General features: G+C 40.4%; 1 protein-coding gene across 1 annotated transcript; it reads left to right on the forward strand.

Annotated features, from left to right (window-relative positions):
- Positions 1-362: 362 nt before the first annotated feature.
- On the forward strand, positions 363-25380 carry idh2 (isocitrate dehydrogenase (NADP(+)) 2). Its single transcript, XM_073033031.1, has 11 exons — positions 363-586; positions 7706-7797; positions 10414-10579; positions 14797-14957; positions 16356-16499; positions 18619-18755; positions 20262-20413; positions 21748-21860; positions 22485-22582; positions 24188-24280; positions 25016-25380. The coding sequence occupies exons 1-11, from the start codon at positions 481-483 to the stop codon at positions 25101-25103; spliced, it is 1350 nt and encodes a 449-aa protein (XP_072889132.1). The 5' UTR covers positions 363-480; the 3' UTR covers positions 25104-25380.
- The last annotated feature ends 474 nt before the right edge of the window (positions 25381-25854 follow it).

Below are 25854 nucleotides of genomic sequence, written 5' to 3' on the forward strand. Positions count from 1 at the left end.
CCCTTGTGAAACTGTTAGAATAGAATGGTTTGTAGAGTGTGACAACAGGCGTGCCTATACATGATTGAAGACATGCCAAATCGGTGTACTTCAGGCACCCCGAGGTAACGGAAAAGTCACCACCAACGTCCCGATATAAATTGGGCACGCGCATGACGTCACCCTCTCCTCTCTGGCCAGCAGCTCGCGGCAACCCCACCCCCCACCAGCAATTCGCCGGCCCCTGATTGGACGTGGCATGGGTCGCGCTTTGGCGGGAGCAGGCGGGCACTGATGCTGGGTGCGCGCACGCGGGCCGCCACGTCGCCGACGTCAGACGTCGCGGAGAAAGCCGGCTCGCTGTCCGTACAAAGCTGGGCGCGCACAGTCGGGTCGGGACAGTCGGAAGGCCGGGGGGGTTTTGTCTGCTGATTCTCCGACAGCAACCGGGGGGGTGGGTGGTGCTTTTTTTTTAAAAAAACACACAAAAAAGCGGGATCGATGATGGCGGCTTATCTGAAGGCATGGAGCCGGCTGGGGCTCGGCGTGTCTCGGCAGCCCACCGCGATGGCACCGATCTTCTGTCAAATCGGGCAACGGCGCAACTGTGAGTGCCAGCCGGCTCGGCGGGGGGCGGGGGGGGGGGAAGAAACATCCATTACCCCTCTCCCTGCTCACCCACCACACACTCCTATCTTCCCACCCCCTCCTTCCTGGTCCTTGCCCCCCCCCCCACCATCCTTCGTCGATATACCCCCCCCCCCACACACACACACACTTTCTCTCTATCCACTCTCCCGCTCCAGCCGAACTAAGGTGGCAGTTGGTAGGGATGGCAGAATACTGAGGGTAGGGGTCCGATCCGGTTTTGTGAGGTGGCCTCTGGGGGCCGTCCTGATCGCCGCTGCGGTGCCCTTCCCCGGAGGTCAGCTCAAGGTCGCCGGCTTGCCCTCGGTGCCTCGGGCGCTGTAGCCATTGTCGACGCGGCCGCTTCGCCCCTCTCGTTACCCACTGACGTGGCCTCAGTTCAAAGCGGTTTCAGCTTCCCTCTGCACCACTAAATCCGCTTTGAAAGGCACCCTTCCCTTTCCGCTACTCGCTGACATTTCGTCTTCTAATCGTGCACGTACCCTTTATGGAAGGAAGGGGCTTGTGCTTTACAATTCGTTACTTTGGTTTGAAAGCTTCCCGAATAAAATGGTTAAAATAGCTTTCATAACTTTTGCTCGGCCAGCACTTTTAGTGTTAATCAGATTTGGTTGTTCACTGAGCGAGTTCAGCTAAGTCAATGGTACAAAACGATTTTGCTTACGGATCACGGTCGGCTGGGAAAATCTGTTTAAAGTATTAGTATCTTTGGATAATATAGGCTGTGAATGGATGCTGCAGATTGAATTTCAAGTTCATGAATGAGAGTCAGCCTGGTGCAACTGCGGCTTTTGTTTTGCCAGATCCTGTGGTTAAATCACTTGTGTTGGAATTTGGTGCTTTGACCAATTTAGTTCTGGCCTCTTTTGTATAAAATGCCTATTCCAGACTAATCTTGAATCGGTTCTTGATTGATAAAGAGATTTAAAATCTTCCAGCTGACTGCAGGCCTGGCTTCTATTTTTAAGTTGACGGGTGGTGTGATAATTCTATCCTCAAGTGTGGGTTACACTTGCTTTCTAGCTCTTGCTATCCTCCATTTCATACAAATGTTTCAAAATGGCACCTCATCTTTTAACTGAGCAAATTACAGTTTTACACTGTTAGTTAATCAGCATTTTTTTCTTTCTCTATGCATCTGCAGGCATTCTATTGTTCACTAATCTTGCTATTGATCTGTTATGTCTTGCACTGTCACCTTTCTGCTGTCACTTAATCAAATGTGTCTTTCCCTTGACAACAGACCTCCCATGCCTGTATCTAATTTTTTGTCTCCCAGTTTTACTCTGTACTGATGGAAGAGTCAGTAGCCTGATTCTTTAACTTTGTCTCTCTTCAGCCATTTAGCTAATAGGAATTGCCACATCTTTAAGCCTTTATCTGAAAAATGCTGGATTTGAATAATTACAGTATTTTGCTTTTGAATGAATTGAATAACTATTAATGGCCTCCTTGCAAAGCTGTTTTCTTTGGGAGGGGGTAAGTTTTCAACTGTTTCTTCTGCTGGGTCAACCATCAAATGGAGTTAATTTTTAGTGTTGCTGACATTTGACTTGAGTCCATTTCCACAGGTGGACATTTTTTGTCTGTTGGACCTAAGGAATACTGGAAAATTCAATCAGTTCATAGTAATCCCACCCACATTCTAATTTTAGTTTTCTCACACAGCAGTTGGTGAATGTTCAAAAGATGACTTGTGCAGGGAGTTTAGAAAACATTTTCCACCAAAACCCTTCATATCACTCAAACATACATATCCACTTGTGTGATGTAAAGGGTATTGAAGATTTGAGCCCCTACCTTAATCAAATGTATTATACAAGTGAGAGATTAGCTTTATTTGTCAATGTACCAAACTGACTGTACAGCAAAACAGCATCAATGACCAAACAATCTGATGATGCTGCTACATCGCATACTAACCTGTATGTCTTTGGAAGGTGGGAGGAAACTGGAGCAGCCAGAGGTCACATGGAAATCATTCAACCTCCTTCGAGACAGCAGTAGGAATTGAACTTGGGTCACTGGCGCTGTAAAACTTAAACAGTAATCACTATACTACTGTGTTGCCCTTTGTGTGACCAGTTTTATTTCCTCATGGTAACAGAAGAGGCCATTCAACTTGAGCAGGTTGCTGTCAATATGTTAATTTGCTTATCAATAAGTACCTTCACTATGTTCCCTTAATATTCTAAATCTTTGACAAAATTAGCTGTTCCCTTGAAAATTTGAAATTATGCAGTGGCCATTGCTTTGAAGAGAGAATGCTTTTTATTTTCCTTTGTACAATTGTTGTCTAATTTGCTTTGAAATGGCCTAGCATTTTTTTTCAGTTTGTGACTACCTGCTCTTGGTCTGTAACCAGAAGAGAGCGGCTTCTTTATTTACCCCATTTAACCCTCTTCAACCTTGTAAAGCATGTTCTGGAGGTCAGTGTGAGGCATACAGATATATGGACTAAGTGGACCTCTGAAGAAACTTGCACATTCCCACTTGTATATCTAATAAACTTCATACTATTGACATTATTAAATTTCTGTCATGTAAGTGGATTCTTTTTCTTCCAGGTTACAGCATTGACTTGACTTGATTATCATTTTGAGATATTTAAATCTGTGCAAAAATTGCTCCCTGAACTACAGCTTCTCAATTAACACAGCAAGCAGTGCATGAAGTATGTAATACATATTCTAGTATTTCTGGAAGTTATTTTGTAATGAAATTAACTTCTTGACCCTCCTCCTTAATGAAGTAAGATTTTAAGTATGAGCCCTGAATGTAGAATTGAATGTAGAGTTTACCTTGACTCTAACTATATACAGTACTTATCTTTTCTTGATTGTGTGAATCAGAATATCAAGTCTGCTTTAGGATTCAGTTGGACCATTCCTAGCCTGTAATACCTATTCCAAACTACTTAGCCAATTTTGAATTTTTCATTGACCATCTCCCCATTCTTGAAGGGAGAGATCCAGATTTCCTCTATTTTGTGTGAGAAACTGCATCTTGATGGTCTGCTCTAGTGAGCCATTGTTGTTTTAAAGCAGTTCTTGCTTATTCTCTGAGGGAAATAATACCTTTCTTAAGTTGTCATTAATAATGTCTCTCACCAAAGTAGTTTCTCACCATCTGATGTACAGGTTTTGCTTTTGACATCAGAAAATCTTGCCAATCTTTGATAAGATCTGGATAAACCACTTGGAAGTCAAATCCTTTTACAGACTTTATTCTTTTTATGGATATTGGCCTGTTGCTGCAAGAAATGCAACCTTGAAATGTCACCTTGTGAATGTCTTTCAACCTTGTCCTTGTGTGAAGGGAGGAAGTTGAGAGTAATCCTGGGAACATAGAATTGGCTCTGTGCCAATGCAGTCATGTATTACGGAGTTTAATCGCTTTTAAGATTTGCAATAACCTTGAAGCTGTGGAGAATCTTTTAATTCCCAACTAAACATCAAGTCCATTACATGGTTTGATTTCAGCTATATTTTAAACACAGAGAGGAATCCTGCTTTCACTTGAGGTTGGAGAATCCACAGTTCCAAGGTTGTTGCTGTGTATTTTTTGCTGGAGAGAGAAATGAAGAATTAGATGCAGAGTTCCTCCTTACAGGGCATGTTTGGTATTGTTTGCTGATTTTATTTTTTGATGGCAGAAATAGTGCTATGGAATGTCTTAGATGTGCAGTATATGCATATTGTCCGTATCCATAAAGATTCAATGGAGATGCAAAATTTGCATTGGATTGCAATAGCTTTTCTGAGATTTGTGAAGGAATATTTCATTTTTAAGCAAAGGCAGAACTACAATTTTTAATCTTCGGATGTTCGATAACATCTGAATTCAAATATTTGTTGTAGTGTTGTATAGGATGGATGATGCATTTTTATGAACAATGAATACTACCTTTTTAATACTTGAAGTATTCAGGAATTGCCAAAAATTTATCTGGCTTGAAAATGACATTTAGCGTTATATTCAGTTGATTACCCAGTTTCCAGGCACAAACAAGAGAAAATCTGCAGATGCTGGAAATCAATCCAAGCGACACACACAAGATGCTGGAGGAATTCAGCTGGCCAGGCAGCATCTATGAAAAAGAGTACAGTCAATGTTTCAAGCTGAAGTCCTTCTGCAGGACTGCAGAAAAAAGATGAGTAGAATTTAAAGGGGGGGGGGGGGGGGGCACAAGGTGATAGATGAAACCGGGAAGGAGGGTGAAGTAAAGAGTTGGGAAGTTGATGAGTGAAAGAGATACAGGGCTGGAGAAGGGGAAATCTAATAGGAGAGGGCAGAAGGCCATGGAAGAAAGAAAAGGGAGGGGGAGGAGCACCAGAGGGTGGAGATGGGTGAGCAAGGAGATGAGGTGAGAGAAGGAAAAGGGGATGGGGAATGATGAGGTGGGGGGGCATTACCGGAAGTTTGAGAAATCTCATCAGTTTGGGGGTTACCCAATATAAGGTGGTGTTCCACCAACCTGAGTGTGGTCTCATCGTGACAGTAGAGGAGGACATGGATTGATGTATGGGAATAAGAAGTGGGATTAAAATGGACCCATGCTAGTGCTGTAGCAACACCTTTTGTTTGTAATGTGAGGAGCTAAAGGAGAAATTATTCAGAGTGAGGATAAGTTCCACTAGTCAGAGGGGTACCAGTTGGGTCTGGTGTCCAGAAAGAAACAAGATGTTTGAGGCCTTCCTGGTGGGGGTTGGAGGTGTTTAGGGACTGGATGTCCATAGGAAAATTAAGATGATGGGAGCCAGGGAACTTGAAATCATTGAAAGTAGCCAGAGTGTGTGAAGTGTCACAGATATAGGTAGGAAGGGACTGAATTATGGGGGAATAAAACAGAGTCCAGGTATGCAGATATGAGTTCAGTGGGGCAGGAACAAGCTGGTCTACCTGGACAGGCAGATTTGTGGAACTTTGTGTAGGAGGTAGAAATGGGAGTTGCGTGGTGCGGGAACTGTGAGGTCGGTGTGGATAGGAGGTCCCCAGAGCTAATAAGGTCGGTGATGGTTACAAGTAACAGGGTGGGAAGAGGTATCGTTCAGGTAGCTGTGAGAATCCATGACATGAAATGTCGACTGTCTCTTTTCATAGATGCTGCCTGGCCTGCTGAGTTCCTCCAGCATTTTATCTGTGTTACCTAGTTTCCAGGACCCACAATGATGCGTATCCGTAGGTTTACTCAGCATATTGTTAGGAACTACTTGACCAGAACAATCAATGCAATTGTTTTGCGGTTACTACTTATTCAATTTGACACTATTAACCAATGATAGACCTAGTCAACTGTTAAACAGCAATGTTTTCCCAGGTGTGACCTTCATCTTTTTGAATGTCATTTCTTTAACATGTTCATTTGCAGATCCTGCCCTTTCACCAACATCTGTACAGTGCATTGTAAAAGTATTTAGCCCCGAACATTTGTTCACATAATTATTACATCTAGGGATTTTGATCAATTTAACTCTTGGGTATTTTTATTTGTGAATCTCTTGGCCCTTTTTTCATAGTAGAGCCCAAAGTACAGGGAAATTGTAAAGCACAAAAAAGGAAACATCAAAAACTGAAATGTCAACTGTTCAAAAGTATTAATTCCCCCCTCCCCAGCTCAGTACCTAATTGAGCCACCTCTCACAGCTTTTACAGCCGGTAATGTTTTGGATCAATCCCTAATAGCTTTGCACAATGTGATGGAGCAAGATTTGCCCATTCCTCCTTGCAAAATTGCTTAAGCTGTGCCAGGTTATTTGGGGAGCGGCGGTGGACAGCAAACTTGAGGTCTTGCCAGAGATGTTTGATTGGGTTATGGTCAGTAATCTAACTGGGCCACTCAAGGACATCAATTTTCTTCATTTTAAGCCACTCCATGGTTGCTCTGACAGTGTGCTTTAGGTCGTTGTCTGCTGAAAGACAAACTTCCTCTCCAGTTTAGGCTTCCTGACAGAGACTGGCGGGTTTTTATCCAGGATCTTTCTACTCCCATCAATCCATACCAGACTTTCAGTCCCATAGCATGATACTACCTCCACCATACTTTACAGTAGGAATGGTGTTACCTGGCTGATGCTCAATGTTAGATTTATGCCACACATGCCACTTGGTTTTGAGAGCTCCAGTTTAGTTTCATCTGACCACAAGACCTTCCACATCTTTATAGTATCTTCTAAGTAATGCTTTGCAAAGTCTTTATAGGCAAGGGTATGTTTTTCTTAGCCAGGACTTCTTCCTTACATAAATACCCATTCTGTGCAAGGCCTTGGAGATTATTGAGCCATCTCAAGTTGCAGCCACTGACTTCTGCAGCTCACTCAGAGTGTCTGTTGACGTCACAGTAGCTTCTCTTACAAGTGCCATTCTTCCGATGATTAAGTTTATAGGGCAGCCTGGCCCATGCAGTGTGTATGTAGTTTCACGATGGACTGCACTGAGTTCTGTGGTATGCTCAGTGCTTTTGAGGTGGTCTTGTGCCCTTCCCCAGATTTGTGCTCCTCTATTATCTTGTCTTGAATGCTTTCTTTGTTTTCACTTTAGTTTGATCTGTTGAAAATCTACTGTACTGTTGGATCTTACAGAGAGAGGGGGCATTAATTATGAAATCACTGCGTCAACAAATTGGGTGAATTGGTAAGGTACTATAGTATATTGTACCTGAGGAAAGTTAGCATATTGAATACAAAGGGGATGAATACTTTCAGCCTCACAATTTTGGTTTTTAATTTTTAGTAAATTGTTGACATGTTTTGGAATATCTTTTGATGTGACATGATGCACAATCTTTTGTAGATTAGCTCAAAACATTCTACTTCAATATATTTTAAATTTAGAAATGAGAGTACAGTGTGAAAATAGTTTTGGGGGCTGAGTACTTTAAGGTACTATAGATCTGTGTTATTACACCAGGATCCTAATTTGTAAGCTTTTCAAAGACCAAGTACGAACTTCAATTTTTTTACACATGTCAAGAATTATTACAGCATTTAAACCCATTTAGAGCAAGATATTCTTAATAGTTTAAATTTTAGTAGTTAAATGATTGGATTACGTGATTAAGTTGCCTTTATTTGAACAGATGCAGACAAGCGTATTAAAGTGACCAACCCCGTGGTTGAAATGGACGGTGATGAGATGACCCGTATCATTTGGGCTTTTATCAAGGAGAAGGTAGGATAATTTTGACCATATACCTGGTGATAGTCCTTATTCAGTAATTTCTTTGATGTCAAGAGCTTTGGAGTAGGCTGAAGATTGGAGTTTTTCTTTAAAAAGTAACAATTCTCTTTAGGTTTGTTTTTTTAGTTGAAGGATAAACACTTTTCTAACAAGATGTTAGCAAGCAGCTAAGATCGTGTGTCCTCTGTACTGTGTGCCATAGCCATGTATTCATACATTGGGACATGCATATTCCGATGTTACTAATTTAAAGCACAAAGGTATTTAAACACAGAATTTGAAAGAATACCCCAAGGAAATAAAATGATTACACATGACATTCCTACAGAATGGCTACAAAGTGAAGGAAATCAATCGGGCCTAAAAGGGCTGGTAGAAAAACTAGGAAACCTTGCAATGAGGAGGAACCTGTTGCTGCAGCCTGTCTTCCCTATATTTCCATGGTTTCTGGAAAGATCATCTGGATCCTAAAGAACTACCAAATTATTACCATCCATAGACCCTTAAGGAAGCTTAAATCACAGCTTATGCTGGTCAGAGATGACCTGGGATTCGGGTCAGCTGGCGCTTATAGGATTCCCTGTGAATGTGGAGCAGCGTATATCAGCCAGATGGGACACACAGTGGAAACTCGCATCAGGGAGCACAGGAGTGTGTCTGTTTGGGTTACCCAGAGAAATTGGCGGTAGCAGAACATAGGACTGACTTCGGCACTAAACTACTGTGCCATGCCAATGGCTTTTGGGACTGCCTGGTAAAGGAAGCCATTGAAATAAAACTAGAAAAGAATTTTAACAAAGACAAGGGTCTCACTCTAAGTAAGAACTGGAATTTGATTGTAAACAAGGTGGGTGAATGGAAACCTGATTCAATGAGGACTAAACAATCAGGAGGGAAGGACTACGGGGGGTATAAATACCACAGGACTAGACATGCGCATGCATCATCCCTGAAGAGGGCAGAGCTTGTCATCAGAACGTTGGTTATAATCAATATCTGTGCCTAGCTGGAAGCTAAAGAGTTGATTCGTTGAATGAATACATTTAGATTTAAACTGGATGGGTGGAGTTTTGTTCCTGAAGGGAGATTGACAATATTTTTGAATGAACTTGAGTATATAGATGGAGTCTAATGATGTAACCATGGACAAAAGAACAAATAAGGGTTTAGTAGATAATGAGCTGAAGTGAGGCTGGAACAAATATAATTCAAGTTGTGGTTGAAATTTTGGTTCTGTGGTCAGATAACATGCTCAAATTGTTTTAGAAAGAGCTGATAAGAACATGGGCTGGGTAGAAAGGAATGCAGAAGGCTTGTGGATTTGGTTCTCACTGATCAGCTAGGGGAAAGTGTGGCCTGGACCAGATCATTGACAGAGTGCTTGAAAGGAGACCCCCAAAATTTTGAGATTGGAGCACCATAATTGGATATGTGGAAGTTGTATGGTGAAAAAGGAACATGCGTGTCCATATTGATACAGTGTAAAAGGTCCAAAATGCATAGAGGTCCACAAGTACACCAAGTAGTAAAGGTTGAGATGTTCTTGACCATTAAAGGCTAAAATCTAACTTTGTTATCATTAAGTCTGTGATATTCATCTTCCTACTAGGATGCTGGTTTTTAGCTCTCCATCATTGTGGTGTAAGTACTGGATTTGTAATTGGCTTGACTATAGAGCAGGGTGGGGATAAGAGTAGTGTTATTCTGTTGGTAATAATATGGATGAACAATGCAGATGGACTGATTCGTGAGTTTGCAAATTAACTATTTAGATGTTCAGACCAGGTAAGTTGCTGTACTTTCTTACAACAATTTTGGAAGGTAGTTAACCTACAAACCCACGCTGCTTTGGGATGATGGAGGAAATCAGAATGACTAGGAGAAACTCACTTGGATTCAGAAATCAGTTATTGCTTTTTATGAACGAAATGCATGCTTTGGAATTGCAGATGGAATCTGCATGTGAACTGTCATAATGCACTGTAAAATTAGTGCTTTATTAAATCATAAAACTACTTTGACTAAGTTTAATAAAATGTTTGACAGCTGATATGTTTTGTGTATATGCAAACCTTGTAAAGTTCAAAGTAAATTTTATTATCGAACTCCTTATCACCATATACAACCCTGAGGTTCATTTTTTGTGGGCATACTCAACAAATCTATAGTATAATAACTATACCAGAATCAGTGGAAAACTGTCCAACTAGGGTGTTCAATCAGAGTACAGAAGACAAACTGTGCAAATACAAAAAGAAGAAACAATAATAATAAATAAGCAATAAATATTGACAACATGAGATGAAGAGTCCTTGAGAGTGAGTCTGTTGGTTGTATGAACATTTCAGCGATGAGGCAAGTGAAATTGAGTGATATTATTCTGTTTGGTTCAAGAGCCTGATGATTTAGGGGTAAGAACTGTTTCTGAACCTGTTGGTGCAAGTCCTGAGGCTTGTGTACTTTCTTGCTAATGGTACCAGTGAGAAGAGAGTGTGTGGTGGGGGTCCTTGATGGGTGTTGCTTTCCTGTGACACTATTCCTTGTTACTCAAAAGGTAGGCAGGCTTGCAATATTTTAATCCTAAGAGAATTTTTTTTTTCTCTGCAGCTCATCCTTTCCAATGTTGATGTGGAGATGAAATACTTTGATCTGGGATTGCCACATCGGGATGCTACAAATGATCAAGTTACCATTGATTCTGCATTAGCAACCCAAAAGTATCATGTTGCTGTTAAGTGTGCTACAATTACCCCCGATGAGGAGAGAGTTGTAGGTAAATATTTTATCCTCTCAGCTTAAGTTTGTACTTCTAAGTAAATACTAATTTGTATTATTTCTTGTAATTTGTATTACCTGAAAGTGTTTCAGTTCAAGATTTACATTATAGTCTCTGCATAATTATGACCTGTGGTGCCTCTTTAATTAACTTCTGAAATTTGCTGACCCTGCCAGTAGTTGGATATAGTTGTGTTGTGACGTCAGTCTTGGTTACGTGGTAGTAGCCTTACATTAAATCAGAAGATGAGAGTTCATGAGCTATTTCAAATGCTTAGAAGTTTAATTCAAACTGGCACTTCAGTGCTCTGTTAGAGCCTTTCACTGTCACTGCCTTGATGAAAGGATTGGCTGCTCTTTCAACTTGATGTAATAAGACCATAAGATGTAGGAGCAGAACTGAGCCTTTCAGCCCATCTAGTCTGTTCCACCATTTGGTAACGGCCGATTTATTTTCCCTCACAACTCCACTCTCTTGCCTTCTCCCCATAACCTTTGACACCTTACAAATGAAGAACCTATTAATATCTGTTTTAAATATACCAATGACTTGGCCTCCGCAACCATCTGTGGCAATGGATTCCACAGATTCACCACCCTCTGGTTAAAGAAATGCCCACTCATCTCTGTTCTAAAGGGACATCTTTCTATTCTGAGGCTATTCCCTCTGGTCCTAGTTTCTCCCACTTTTAGAAACATCCTTTCATGTCAAGTCTAGACCTTTCTATATTAGGAGGTTACAATGAGATCTATCTCATTCCTCTAAACTCCAACAAATTCAGGCTTGGGGCCATCAAGCACTGTACTGCCCTTTCATTCCCGGAATCATTTCTCTGGACACTTTCCAGTGCCGACACATCCTTACTTATAGGGTCCCAAACTGCTCATAGTATTCCAAATGCAGTCTGACAAGTGCTTGTAAAGCTTCAGTATTACATCCTTGCCTTTATATTCTAGTCCTCTGGTTGTAAATACTAACATTGCATTTGCCTTCCTTGCCACTGACTTGACCTTTAAGAAATCCTGCACTAGGACTGCCAAGCACCTCTGATTTCTGGATTCGCTCTCCATTCAGAAAATATTCTTTGCATTTACTTCTACCAAAGTGCATGACCATATACTTTCCTATACTCTGTTCCATCAGCCACTACTTTACCCTGTCTCCTAATCTGTCCAAATCCTTGTGTGGATTTCCTGCTTCCTCATCAGTTCCGTCATCAAGATAACTAACATGTAATATGAAAAGTAGAAGACCAACAGCACTAGTCGCTAGCAGCCAACTAGGAAACACCCCCTTTATTCCTACTCTTTGTCACCTGCCAGTGGGCTAATCTTCTGCCCTTTCCCTTTACTAAAAGGTACGAAGATGCCAATATTAAATGAACTATTGGGCATTTTCCATGTTTTGGATTGTCTGCTCATCCATTATTCCTAAATAGGTATTAACCTATGAAATATCAGTAACTTAATTATATTTGTATTTGTAAAGGTCATTGAAAGACTGCAGCAGTCTGAATTATCTTTTCCTTCAGATATTGCGGATCAGTTAACTACTGAACCAGACCTTAAGCTTTCAATCTTACTCCACTTTGACTAGTGATGGGTACAGTCCTGTGCAAAAGTCTTAGGCACCCTTGTCTTTTATATTAGTTCTGTTTTAAATGTCTATTTTTGTTGTCTTATTATGTCAAAAGAAAAGAGCAAATTTTCGAATTCCAAGTATTCCATTTTCCAAAAAAAATGTTATGGAGAAATGTTTGTATTTCATTAAAGAAAGTAGCAAATTAAGTAATAAACTATTTATCAAATAAAAACTTGATTACTTTGTAGGTATCAAGCTCAGTGCATGAGTAAACAAAGATAAACAGGATGCTAATGATCAATTACTTCATGAGTTGAATGAAGTAAACTGATTAACTGAAACAAAACGTGTAGAAGGAATCAAACTGGGCAAAGGACAAACTAAAAGTGAGCGTGTGGCAGATGTGACAGTCTAACCTTCAAATCATTAATTCCTACTCCATGGCAAGAGTGAGCATAGCAACAAGACACAAGGTGGTCATCCTGCATCAGCAAGGTTGCTCCCAAGCAGAACTTTTATGGCAGACAGGAGTTTCAAGATACGCTGTCAAAGTTCTTCTGAAGAAGCACAAAGAAATGGGCAAGGTTGAGGACCAGAAACACAGTGGTCGGCCATGGAGACTAAATGCAACAGATGAGAGGTTATTCAAAATGACATCCCTTTTAAATCAGAAGAAGTCCAGCACTGCTATCAACTCTGAACTCTCTGGCACCCAAGTGCGCTCTTTAACAGTCTGGAGAAGTCTTGGTAGGAGCTGTGTTCATGGAAGCGTTGTTGGCAGAAAGCCATTCCTCCAAACTGGAACTAGACTCACCTATGCACCCAAACACAGGACTGGAGAGCTGAACAATGGCAGCAAGTGCTCTGGACTAACGAGTCAAAATTTGAAATTTTTGGCTCAAGCAGGAGATAGTTTGTAGAAGCTACATTATATGAATGAGACACTGCAGTGAACAGTGAAGTATGGCAGATGCTCCCTGCAGGTTTGGGGCTGCATTTCTACAAATGGAGTTGATGATCTGGTCAGAACTAATGGCGTCCTCAGTGCTGAGAAGTATAAGTGGATTTTCGTCCATTACAAACTCCCATCAGGGAGCTGATTGGTCCCAACTTTATTCTGCAGCAGGACAATGACCCCAAACACATGGCCAAGGTCATAAAGAACTATCTTCAGCAAAAAAGAGAACAAGGAATTCTGCTGCAAGTGTTATGGCCTTCACAGAACCTGATCTCAACATCATCAAGGCTGTCTGGGATCACCTGAGACAATCAAAGTCTGCAGAAGAACTGTGGCAAGTTCTCCAAGATGCTTGGAGCAACCTACCAGCTGATTTTTTTTTCTTATAAAACAAGTGTACCTAAGAGAATTGATGCAGCCTTAAGGCAAAGAGTGGTCACATCAAATGTTGATTTGATTTAGTTATTTACTGTTTACTGCTCTTTATAGTATTTTTTTGATATTTTGAAACATTTCATTATTTTTGAAAACACCTTCACTTTACAGAATGTTTTTACATGTGCTTCAGACTTTTGCACAGTACTGTATATCAGCAGATAGCTAGCCAAAGTAACTACTGTTAAAAGCAAATGCAAGCTGATTGTTAGGGGTTTTTACCAATGTTACAGTTTTAAAAGATTGACTTGAAGCAAACAAGTTCAAGCAGTTGTTTTAATAGTTCTACGGTTCATTCAAGGACACATATAACATCTACATGATGTTGATCTGGGATAAATGTTAGTGATACTAGTGAAGAATATTCAGAAATGAAATAGGCAGGAAAGTAATACCAGCTTATCCTAAATTTGAAGCCATTCACTGGGAGGTATGAAACATCAGAACTATAGAGCAAATCTGAGTGGGAGTTATACCAGTTTTTCTTGGAAATAAGTTGCCATTTAATAATGATACAAAAATATAATACTGTCCGAATCATTACCAGGTTGCAAGTTTTCCTTGCTCTTAAAGTTATAGCAAATTCTCATTATGCAAAGGTGCATCCATCTATATAAAGACTGTATGGATTGCACTTTCTTACTTGCAGTTTTAGGGATCCCGGCCTGCCTGATCCTGATCATGGGTGCTTAGTGTGTGTGTGGTGTTTGCACATTCTCAAATAACCATGTGGTTTTTGGCTGATACTCAATTTCCTCCCATCTCACCAACTTGTGTTAAAAGGTTACTTGGCTATGCCTTGATGTAGGAGCGTGACAAAAGAATTAAAGGGAAATTAATGGGCATAATAGAATGAGTTGAAGTTACAGAGCAGTGTAGTGGGAATGTGACTAATCTTCCCCCCCCCCCCACCCCCACCCCAGTTGCTGATGTGGTCCCAATGAGTCAAATGGTCTCCAATGTTAGAAGTAAATGCCAAAAAATTGGAATGTGTCCAATTAAGTGCATATTTGAAGTATGAAGTGGGGGAGGGGAGTGTGTTAGTGAAGGTCAAATTGTGAAAAGAATAAAAGACTGATGGGATTTGGGTGAGATGGTTTAATGGGCAACAGATGACTGGAGTGTCCTGTTTACGTTGCAAAGCATGTGAGATGTTGGAATCAGAGTGCACATCAGCTCCTGGCCATTCTTTCGGTTAAGATACTGAGTTAATATTTTCACTGAATGATCTGTTTTGCAGAATTTAAACTGAAGAAAATGTGGAAGAGTCCAAATGGTACAATCAGAAACATCTTGGGTGGTACAGTCTTCCGTGAGCCAATTATCTGTAACAATATCCCTCGACTTGTTCCTGGTTGGGCTAAGCCCATTACTATTGGCAGGCATGCACATGGTGATCAGGTATGTCACTTTACTCCTCAGTAATCAAGTTAAAATAATTTGAATGACATGGTCTGTAATCGATCCTTCAAGCTGCTCTGTAAAAAGATTATTTTTTTAAAGCTTCAGTATTTATTAGAATTGTGAGTTTTGATGTTGAAAAGGCCATGATACAACAATCAGTGAATTCCATTGTTTTCCTATTTAATTGATAGTGGCAAAAAATTCCATTGTTGCTTTAATATCAATAGGTTAAGTCAGCATCTGAGGTTGAATGTTTTCTATTGCTTGCCTCTGTTTCATTGCTTTGCACAACACAGTGGGAATGTGAGTGGAGTCTGGTTGAATGGCCTATTGGCAAGTGCCAAAATACCTGCAGTACAGCTGATTTGAAGCTGAGAAATCACTTTGGCTGTAAAGAAGTGGCATTGAATGAAACGGGTGCAAGTTATGACCTACAATGCCCAGTGATTGGTGATAGGATGAATGGATGACGATGACAAGTAAGAATAAGAGAATGAAGTGGTGCATGATTTTTTTAAATTAATTACCTTTATTTTGCAAAGGACCAATACCCTACAAACAATTGCAGTAACAGGGCCAATAGAGAAAGGAAGGCATAACTTGAGAAAATCAGTTTCTTCAGTTCCACAGAGGAGCTTTATGTTTTGAAAATCTTATTGCTTGCAGTTTTGAATTTTAGAATGTTGTCAGGATGGAACATTTCTGGCAGGTGTTCAGGGGAAATGCTATGGTCAGATTTTGGTATGTATGAATTGCCTTGAAAGTACTCCAGATTAATTCCCACTAGTAAATCTTGAATGTTTCTGAAGTTTAATGATTTGAGGATTTCCTTGAGAGACTCGCATGTTGCTTTTTAGAACACTTTTAATTGATTTAAACTGGGTTTCATATGAATAGATCAATCTTTGTCAGATGTAAATATACATGCTGGATAAATTGTTTTAATTGGTGCGGTTAGATTTTATAGAGGATCAGAAGGGGAAAATTGCCTTTGGTGTGGTGATTCAGGAAACACAACCACTCTAGGAATGTCCACAGTATTTATTCTGCTTAATTCCATTGACCACCCTGCTTTACTATATCTTGTTAAGAGGTTATTGCCTCTAGTAGTTTGTCTGATGTAAACCAGTTTGCATTGATCTTTTCAATAACCTTATTTGGCATCATACTTAAATTAAAAAATGCTAACTAATTTCTGTGTACACCATTTCAGATAGGTAATTCATCAGTTTAAATTCTATCATCTTTCAATCCAGAGTACCCATTGCGAAATCCATAAATTTTGTTTTGCATTCTGTAATCTTTTAATTGGAGATAAAATACTCAATCCCATGCTACAAGAATAATAACCTTAAATTGCTCAGATTTTTGTACATCCTGTCTGTTTTGTTTTAGTACAAAGCGACTGACTTTGTGGTGGACAAACCAGGAAAATTCAAGCTGGTCTTCACTCCAAAGGATGCCAGTTCTGCGAAAGAGTGGGAGGTGTATGACTTTCGAGGAGGAGGTGTTGGAATGGGCATGTACAACACAGATGAGGTAAATTCACAAATTCCTATTATGGTTATTTCACCATTGGGGAAAAATCTGCTGGCAGTCGAGTGTTGGGTTTTCCAGTTCTTGATCATCTCCAGATAGCAAAGCTCTTGCTTACTGTATTACTCAAAGGTGCACTAGCTTTCTGTATTCATTGAAATTGGCTCACATAGCACAAAAACTTTGGTGTTGAGCCATCAAATATTTTATGATCTCTAAAGTTCCCTTGGCAATTTACAAATAATACATGTATTTATGGCTGATAGTGCCTCACAGGTTAAACTGAGGATTGTGAAGGGATGCCTCTAATTTTAGTTACCGTAAATTCCGGACTACAGAGCGCACCTGATTAAAAGCCGCACACTCCAATTTTAGAAAGAAAATCAATTTTGTACTTGTACAGGCCGCACCGGATTTTAAGCCGCAGGTGTCCCACGTTGTAATATGAGATATTTACACAGAAAGATATTACACGTGAGGATTTTTTAACTTTTAATTAAATCCGTATGGTAACATAAACAAATACATATTGCAAATGCTTTTTTTCGAACCGTGCCTGTAACACGGCTACTTTTAAATATACATACGTATCGGTAACACACAAATTACGTTGCGTATACTTTTTTACTGAACAGTGCACGAACAACATTCCAATATCTCCTAACGACTGGTAAAAAAAAATATATATACTGCAGCCTACCAGGAAAAGTTATTGATCGCCTTTAACTTAAAAGCTGCATCATATGCTTGCAGCGTTCTCGCTCGGGTCTAATGCGCTCGCCCCCTCCTTTCCGTTTATCCCAAACCGGTATTTTCCCACAAGACGCAGCGAAACCGGATGTGACGTCATAGCATTCCGGGATGTAGTACAGAAAACAAATATACTTAAAACACTTCTAACTTTAACTAGAAAATACTAACAAATGAATTACTAAGCAAAAATATTATAAACTAAATAACTGCCATAAAGGCAACACAATGCTTTTCTTCGAGTGTTTTCCATGTTGATGAGGGTGAGTACAAATGACTGATTTACAATAATTTAATTGTGAAAGTGCGCTTGATTTATCGTACAATTTCATTGGACCTCTGTGAACTACTCATCAATTTTATTGGTCTATACTGCTACGAGGCAAAATGTTTTTGGCGGCATGAAAAAAAACCATGCATTAGCCGCACCGTAGTAAAGGCCGCAGTGTTCAAAGCGTGGGAAAAAAGTAGCAGCTTATAATCCAGAATCTACGGTAATCTAATTAGAGGTGTAACCCCCTGGGTCGCCTCAGGCTCGCTCAGCTCATTCTCGTCTAGGGGGAGCAGTCTTCGGTCCCACCAAACTGGGTAATCAGCTTGTGTGGATGCTGTGTGATGTCCCCGCCTTGCCCAAAAACAGACTGTACACCATATGCGATTAAATGAGTACAATTTATAAAGGTTACTATAACTGATTAATAACCATACAGTATATATGAAGGAAAAGAAAATAAAGAAAAGGCGCCAAACTTATCAAAGTCCAAACCACTTTGTGCACAACCGTTGGATCTCAATTATAGAAGTCTTCTGGCCACCATTCGATTCCCTCTGAACTCCACGACACGCAGCTCAGGACCATCCGAAGTGGTCAACCAAGCACATCTAGCTTCATCTCCTCTCCTCGGGGTACCTCCTGGCCTCTGATCCCCGCTTGGGGTCCGTTCCTCGCCCTAGTTTACAGCATCGTGTCCTCTCTCTCACCCCCTCGCGCCGACTCCCCAAAAGCCCGCCAACAATAGCTTACAGACTCAGAAGAAAGAACAACATTAATCCCAATTGGTTTACAAAGGAATACAATTCTCGTTATCAGTAAATTTTAATCCAAACAAGCTTCCAGCACTCTCTCGCAACAAAGAAGCATTCCTACTTTTAACAAAACAAAGAAGCCATTTTAATTAACATACGCAGTAACAAAGAAAAAGAAGAAACCCCCCCTTTACAGAGGATTGCAGTGAAAATGAACAGGAACACAGATGCACTCTTTAAATCAGTCTTGTATTCTGTCATAGGGTTGGTAATGAACTTGAAATGTTTAGTTTGAGGTTGACTGTCTCTACCTTTCAATCAGTCTAACTCTCGTTGCTTGCTCTAGTCCATCAGTGGCTTTGCACACAGTTGCTTTCAGTATGCTCTACAGAAGAAGTGGCCACTCTACATGAGTACAAAGAATACTATTCTAAAGGCTTATGATGGCCGATTCAAGGACATTTTTGAAGACATCTTTCAAAAGTAAGTGGTTGTCTTACTACTTGCAACATCATGTTTATCCAAATTAAAACTGGTTTGAAATTTTAAACATTCTTGAAGCGCTAACATTAACATGTGTGCCAGTACAATTAAACTATTTAAATACTGCCATTCCAAACTTGTCTGCTAGTTTTAAGTTTTCTAGTGGAAAAGCTGATGAATGGAAATGGTATATTCTTCCAGACCTGTCCAAAGTTTCAGAACAGGAGAAGAATTGGCAGTTTCAGCATTGCTAGATCATCAGAAAGGGAACTGAGTCACTTCTGTTATACTTGTACCTAGTGGTAGTGTGATTATTAAAATTACTCTAAACAATTTTTATACACTCTTCAAGGCATGCAGCACAATGCTGTCTCCACATGCTTCAAATCAGCCACCATTCATCCGTGTACCAAAGAGCTCCACACCTCCAGAACTAAGACTACCACCTGGTGGTACTGGTGCCAATTGTTATGAAGTGCTTTGAATAGCTGAAAATGGCACATATCAAAAACTCCATTCCTGCCACACTGGACTCTCACCAAAATGCTTACCGATAGAAATACTCTTCGAAGGATGCTGTAGCATCTGTCATGTACCCGCCCTGGCACACCTAGAAAACAAGGACGCTTGTGTTAGAATGCTGTTTCTGGATTTCAGCTCGGCATTCGACATTATTGTCCCAGTGACCTTGGTGAAGAAACTCCTATTCTGTCTAAATATACCCCTGTGCAGCTGGGTGTTGGACTTTATAACCAAACACCTGCTCCTCCTATCCTATCATTCTCAACACAGCTGTACACTGTACTCGCACATGACTGTATGGTCAAACACCTAAGTAATCACATTGTTAAATTTGCCAATGACACAACAGTGGTAAAGCTCATCAACAATAACGTGAAGTCCTATGATGAGGTGGAAGAGTTTGAGGCCAGTCTCCAGGAAAGTAATCTTCAATGTCAACAAGACAAATGGGTATCAACTCAGAACTCAAATCCCTCTTTACATCAGCTCAGCAATGGAAACTGCAAGCAGTTTCAAAGACCTGAGAGTGCACATCTCACACAGCCTGTCATGTTATCTGGGACCATTATATGCAATCAGGAAAGCTCACCAATGCCTACTTCTGAGGAGGCTGAATAGAGTCGGATTATACACATCAGTACTCGTGACCTACAAGTGCACAGTAGAGAGCATCCTAACATGCTGTGTCACAGCGTGGTACAGAAGCTGCACTGCTGTAGCCAGGAAGGCTCTATTACAGTTAATCAAAACTGCCCAATGCATCACTGTTGGCAGCCTACCTACCATTGAGGACATGTATATAGAAAAGGGCAAGTGATAGCATGAAGGATCCCTCCCACCCTGTTCATGGACTGTTTGTCCTCACTCGTCCATCCATCCATTCATCCGATCGATCGATCCAGGATCTGGAGTAACAATTATTTCATTCTCCTTTACCTTTGTGTTCTGGAAATAACATTAGTGTGTGTGTTTTTTTGCCTACAGGAAGTACAAAGCCGACTTTGAGAAGGCTGGTATTTGGTATGAGCACCGTCTCATTGATGATATGGTTGCACAAGTGCTGAAATCCTCTGGTGGATTTGTTTGGGCGTGCAAGAACTACGATGGTGATGTGCAATCTGATATTCTAGCTCAAGGTGAATGCGTGTTATTTTAACCATCACTAAGATAATATCATTCTTTGGATTCTTGGAGTCAGTGATACAATGTAGGAACAGGCCCTTCAGTCCAGCTCATCCATGCCAACTGTGGGGCCCACTAAGCTAGTCCTATTTGCCTGAATTTGACACACATCTTTCCATACTCTTCCTATCCATGTACCTATTCAATTATTTTTATTCACTTGGAGAGAAATTCAAAATTTAGTTAGCTTTGTCCCCAATGGAAATTAACATTATTTAGTTCTCACTTTTCTAAATGTACCAATTGATGCAAGTGTTGGTTGCCTAAAAAGAAGGAACTGAGAAGGAGGATTGATACGAAAATCTTCCTTCTCCCACCATCCAGAATTTGCTTTGGCATTTTTCTGGGTTCAGAGGAATACAGTATGGGCGGTGTGGTGGAGAAATCCAGTTCTGGCCCGTGTAGATACTGAGGACTGGCAGAGCTGGGTGATTTTTGGATCAATCTTGAATGAACACAGCTGCTGCTTGTAGTCCATGTAGACATATGAGAAGTTCCTTAAGAGTAATGATCCAGAGAGTAATGGAGGCAGGACCATTGAAAGTGGTCATGGCTGAGACAGATGGTTGGGATCCCAAGAGATTTAGGGTGTGTGTTTTTGGGGGGTGGGTTATGGTCAGGCCAAGATTGATTCACCTGCAAATACTATGTTAACAAGGTTTTCGTGTAACTTTGTTCTGTCCTGACTGTGTTCATGTTCATAAGTATGTATACGTAAATCCCTGGGAGAGATGAGGCTGAGTACAAAGCAGTAACAAAAAATGGAGGAACTAATGTTGCTGTCCCAAACAATACACATCTAACTTCATACCAAAATTAGAAGTGTAGTTTAAATTCTACACCACTTTAATGATTGAATGATGAGATTCTTCTACAGGTCTGGAAAGGAAGGGGGAAGATGCCAGAGTAAAATGGTTGGGGGAGGGGAAGGAGGATAGCTAAAAGGTGATAGGTGAAGCCAGGAGGATAGAAAAAGTATAGGGATGGGGAGGAAAGAATCTGATAGAGGAGAGAGGACCATAGGAGAAAGGGAAGATAGGTAAAGCCAGATGACCTTCTAACTGTCCTTCTCTCTTCTTTCTCTTCCCCCCCCCCCCCATTTTTTTTTTTTGTTGTGGTGTCATCCCCCTTTCCTGTCCTGAAGAAGGGTCTTGGCCTAAAACGTCAAGTGTTCATTCATTTCCATAGATGTTGCCTAACCTGCTGAGTTTTTCCAGCAACTTGTGAGTGTTGCTTTGGATTTCCAGCATCTGCTGACTTCGTTTATACACGTCTTGTTTTCCCTCAGGGTTTGGTTCTCTTGGCTTGATGACTTCTGTTTTGGTTTGTCCTGATGGTAAAACCATTGAAGCAGAGGCAGCTCATGGCACAGTCACGCGCCATTACAGGGAGCACCAGAAGGTAGGCCCAGTGAGATTGATGAATGGGCAAACTGCTTTGGCATTGGGGGTGAAAATCGCTGCAGCTTTACTTTGCAGTGTCAGCATGATTCTGCTTTCTTGATTTGCGCTTGCCTAGTGTTCATAAATGTCCCTGAATGGTTTAAATAAAAATAAATCCTCCTTTCAGAATTGCCTTTACAAAGGGCTTAATCATTGCAAAAGACAAAGTCAAACAAATCCTTACATAAATCAAAATTAAGTGCATGTTAACTACCATTCTCTCCTACTGTATACATCCAAATGGGAGCCCTTAGTGTATATATATTAAATATAGGCTTTTACATAATCACTCTACAAATGTTTACTATGTGGATTTATTATCTAAACTCTTGCTCTGCCCCCCCCCCCCCCGTGATACCATTGTCATGTCTGTATTGGTTCTTTAAAAGATGATAAATTAATTCCATTCCTTTTATCCTTACTCTAATTTATTTTCACCTCTGAATAACTAAACAATTTTCTTGAATTTTACTATTTCTGTGGGTTGATTGCCCTTCTATGAAACCAACTGAAGAAACTGGTTTCAATGATGTAGAATTGCAGGATTGTTTGGAAAGAACTAATCTTAATCTTCCCATTGTAGGGCAATCCTACCAGCACCAACCCTATTGCTAGTATTTTTGCATGGACCCGAGGCCTTGAGCACCGTGGAAAGCTGGATGGTAATCAGGAGCTTATTAGGTAAAGATCATTCATTAAAATTATAAATACTTTGGAATGACATTTTAAAAATGCTGATATATGTCTCATTGTTGATCTTTAACCATCAACCTCAGTGATTATTTTGTACTGTTTTATAATGTGGCATCCCTGAGTGAGCTTGGATTGGAGATCAATGCTTTTGTTACATATCCGACCCTTCAGGAGTCATTGCATCTATCTCCATGATTAGGCCAATGCTACCTCCTAATTGAAGATGGCATGGGAAATCTGTATTTAATTCAGATTCTGGCTGATTATTAATGTTAAGGTGGTGGTGGCATCCGTCGGTCTCGAGAGACCATGGATCTGCGCCTGGAGTTTCCAGGGCGCAGGCCTGGGCAGGGTTTTATGGGAGACCGGCAGTTGCCCAAGCTGCAGGCCTTCCCCTCTCCACGCCACCGATGTTGTCCAAGGGAAGGGCACTAGGACCCATGCAGCTTGGCACCGGTGACGTCGCAGAGCAATGTGTTGTTAAGTGCCTTGCTCAAGGACACAAACACGCTGCCTCAGCTGAGGCTCAAACCAGTGACCTTCAGGTTACTAGTCTGATGCCTTGCCCACTAGGCCACGCGCCAACACTACAAGGTGTTATAGATAGGACATTATGTTTAATATTAAATTGTAACCTTGTAGATGTTCCAAAACCAACCTGAGTACTTACATTTTGTATTTTAACTAGCCTGAGTTGAAATTGTTTTCATATTCATGCCTGGAGGAGATCTTCCAAGTGCAGATTGGAAGTCCCTCATCTGTTCTCTGTAGCTCAGAGGCAGATAGAAACATAGAAAACCTACAGTACAATACAGGCCCTTCGGCCCACAATGCTGTGCCGAACATGTACATACTTAAGAAATTACCTACAGTTACCCATAGCCCTCTATTTTTCTGAAGTCCATGTACCTGTCCAGGAGTGTCTTAAAAGACACTATCGTATCTGCCTCCACCACCGTCGCTAGCAGCCCATTCCACACACTCACCACTTTTTTTTTTTAAAACTTATCCCTGATACCTCCTTTGTACCTACTTCCAAGTACCTTAAAACTGTGCCCTCACATGCTAGCCATTTCAGCACTGGGCAAGAGCCTCTGACTATCCACACGATCAATGCCTCTCATCGTCTTATACACCTCTATCAGGTCACTTCTCATCCTCCATCACTCCAGGAGAAAAAAGGCTGAGTTCACTCAACCTATTTTCATAAGGCGTGCTCCCCAATCCAGGCAACATCCTGCTGTAAAAAGATGTAAAAGCTGAGATTAGGATACTGCTGCCTAGTCCCCGGCAATATTCCTTTGCTGCCTATCACACCCTTCCGCTGAGATTGTCAAATTTTCTCAAAAACTGATGACCTTCTCATTTTGCATAGTGCACATGGGTTAATCCTTTGAGTCTTGTACAACTACCACATCTGGTAGTTGCTAGGGTGAACAATGCCTGTCGCAAATCTAGCACTTCATTAGTTGGGTGTAGGGCTTTTTAATCTACAGCAACGTTAACTTCTGTGCAGTCAAGTGAAACTTCGTAACTTGTAATATTTTAATTGCTAGTTCAAATGTACTGTAACACTATTTTTCATTTTAACAGGTTTGCTCAGACACTGGAGCAGGTTTGCGTTGAAACTGTTGAAAGTGGTGTCATGACAAAAGATCTTGCTGGCTGTATCCATGGTCTCAGCCAGTAAGTTCAGAATTTCAATTAATCATTATTCCAAGTCTTTCCTGAGGTTTTATCACTTCATAATTGTGCTGTCAATACAAGATTGTTTAGAATAAACTGTTTGATCTGTACTGTTCATGCCAGAGGTGACTGTGGCCTATCTCTGCATGTAGATCTGCAACCAGACTAGCTTTCTGACTGCAATAATTGATCATATCGTCAAGGCTTAATCTTGGAGCTTAGCTAATATGTTTTCATTCAGGGATTTTCTTGGAGAATTTAAATTTCAATCCAGACTGGACTGGCCAGCAGGTGCATGAGGAAAAACTCTCAGTTTAGACTAGGGGAACTGGGGGTTTCATTTGATTGGCTCAATGATTACAGATAGAAATTGTGGGTAAGAGTGGAAGATTAAGTGCTGAGCTTGGGCTTTAAAACAAGAAACATGGGAAAACACTGCTTTAGTCCTTCACAAGTTGTTCATATACAGCTTTTTGTGTTGGAAATGGGAACGTAATGTGGAAGTGCATTTGGGTCACCTGTTAACTATTGCATCATCATTGCTAACTAAAGAGTTTTTGATGAAGTTTAGTGGTTGTAGATGTCAAATGGCACAAACAGGCTAAATAAATGGGAAAATCTGGAAATTAATAGATATGGGGCAAAACTGATAATTGATGCGTGAAAGCTTAATGCAATTTTATAGTGTTTATCTTCCATTTTGCTTAAATGAATGTATTCTACTTTCCTCTGTAGTGTCCGATTGAATGAGCATTATGTGAACACTACTGACTTCTTGGATGCCATAAAGAACAACTTGGACAAAGCCCTAGGCAAGAAGTAGATGGTCTAAAGGATCCATTTTACCTCATTTTTAACTTAATGAATTCACATCAATAGAAGGGAAAAAAGCCAGTCATTACATATTTTTTTAAGTTTTAAATTTATTAAGGATATGATTCCCCAGCATTGGCTGGGAGGACATTGTACAGAAGCTTGTTGGATTGATGTGAGTTTTGTATTGTGAAGCATTTCATTTAAGATCTGTAATATATTTGTCACTAGGAATGAAGTTGGCATTAATTAACAAGAAGCAATAAAAATTCCCTTTTAAAGTGTAACTATTTTTGTGTTTATTTTGATTCTTATTCCAGAACATTTACTGCCAAGTGCATGAAGAGCAGTGTTTTACAATAATAAATATTTGTAATTAATTGCACCTAGCTTGAGTTTGCATCTGGTTTTAGCAGCTAATTCGTCCAATTCAATCAAAGCAACTACCACATTTTCAATAGATTGACAATTGTCAATTATTTCTTTGTGTTCTCAAAGGTATTGTGGAGGCCCTTATCTTTAAACTTGATTTGGGTGAAAATTGACATTGCAATGCCCAAATTCAATCTTCAGAAGTTCAAAGTAAATTTTATTATCAAAGTGTATATTCATTTTCCTGTGGCAAACTCACAAATCTATAGAATAGTAACTATAACAGGATCAATGAAAGAGCAACCAGAGTGTAGAAGACAACAAACTCTGTAAATGCAAATATAAGTAAATAGCAATAAATAATGAGAACATGAGATAGAGTCCTTACT

This window comes from Hemitrygon akajei, chromosome 30 (genome assembly GCF_048418815.1).
Source record: "Hemitrygon akajei chromosome 30, sHemAka1.3, whole genome shotgun sequence".
Lineage (NCBI taxonomy): Eukaryota > Metazoa > Chordata > Chondrichthyes > Myliobatiformes > Dasyatidae > Hemitrygon > Hemitrygon akajei.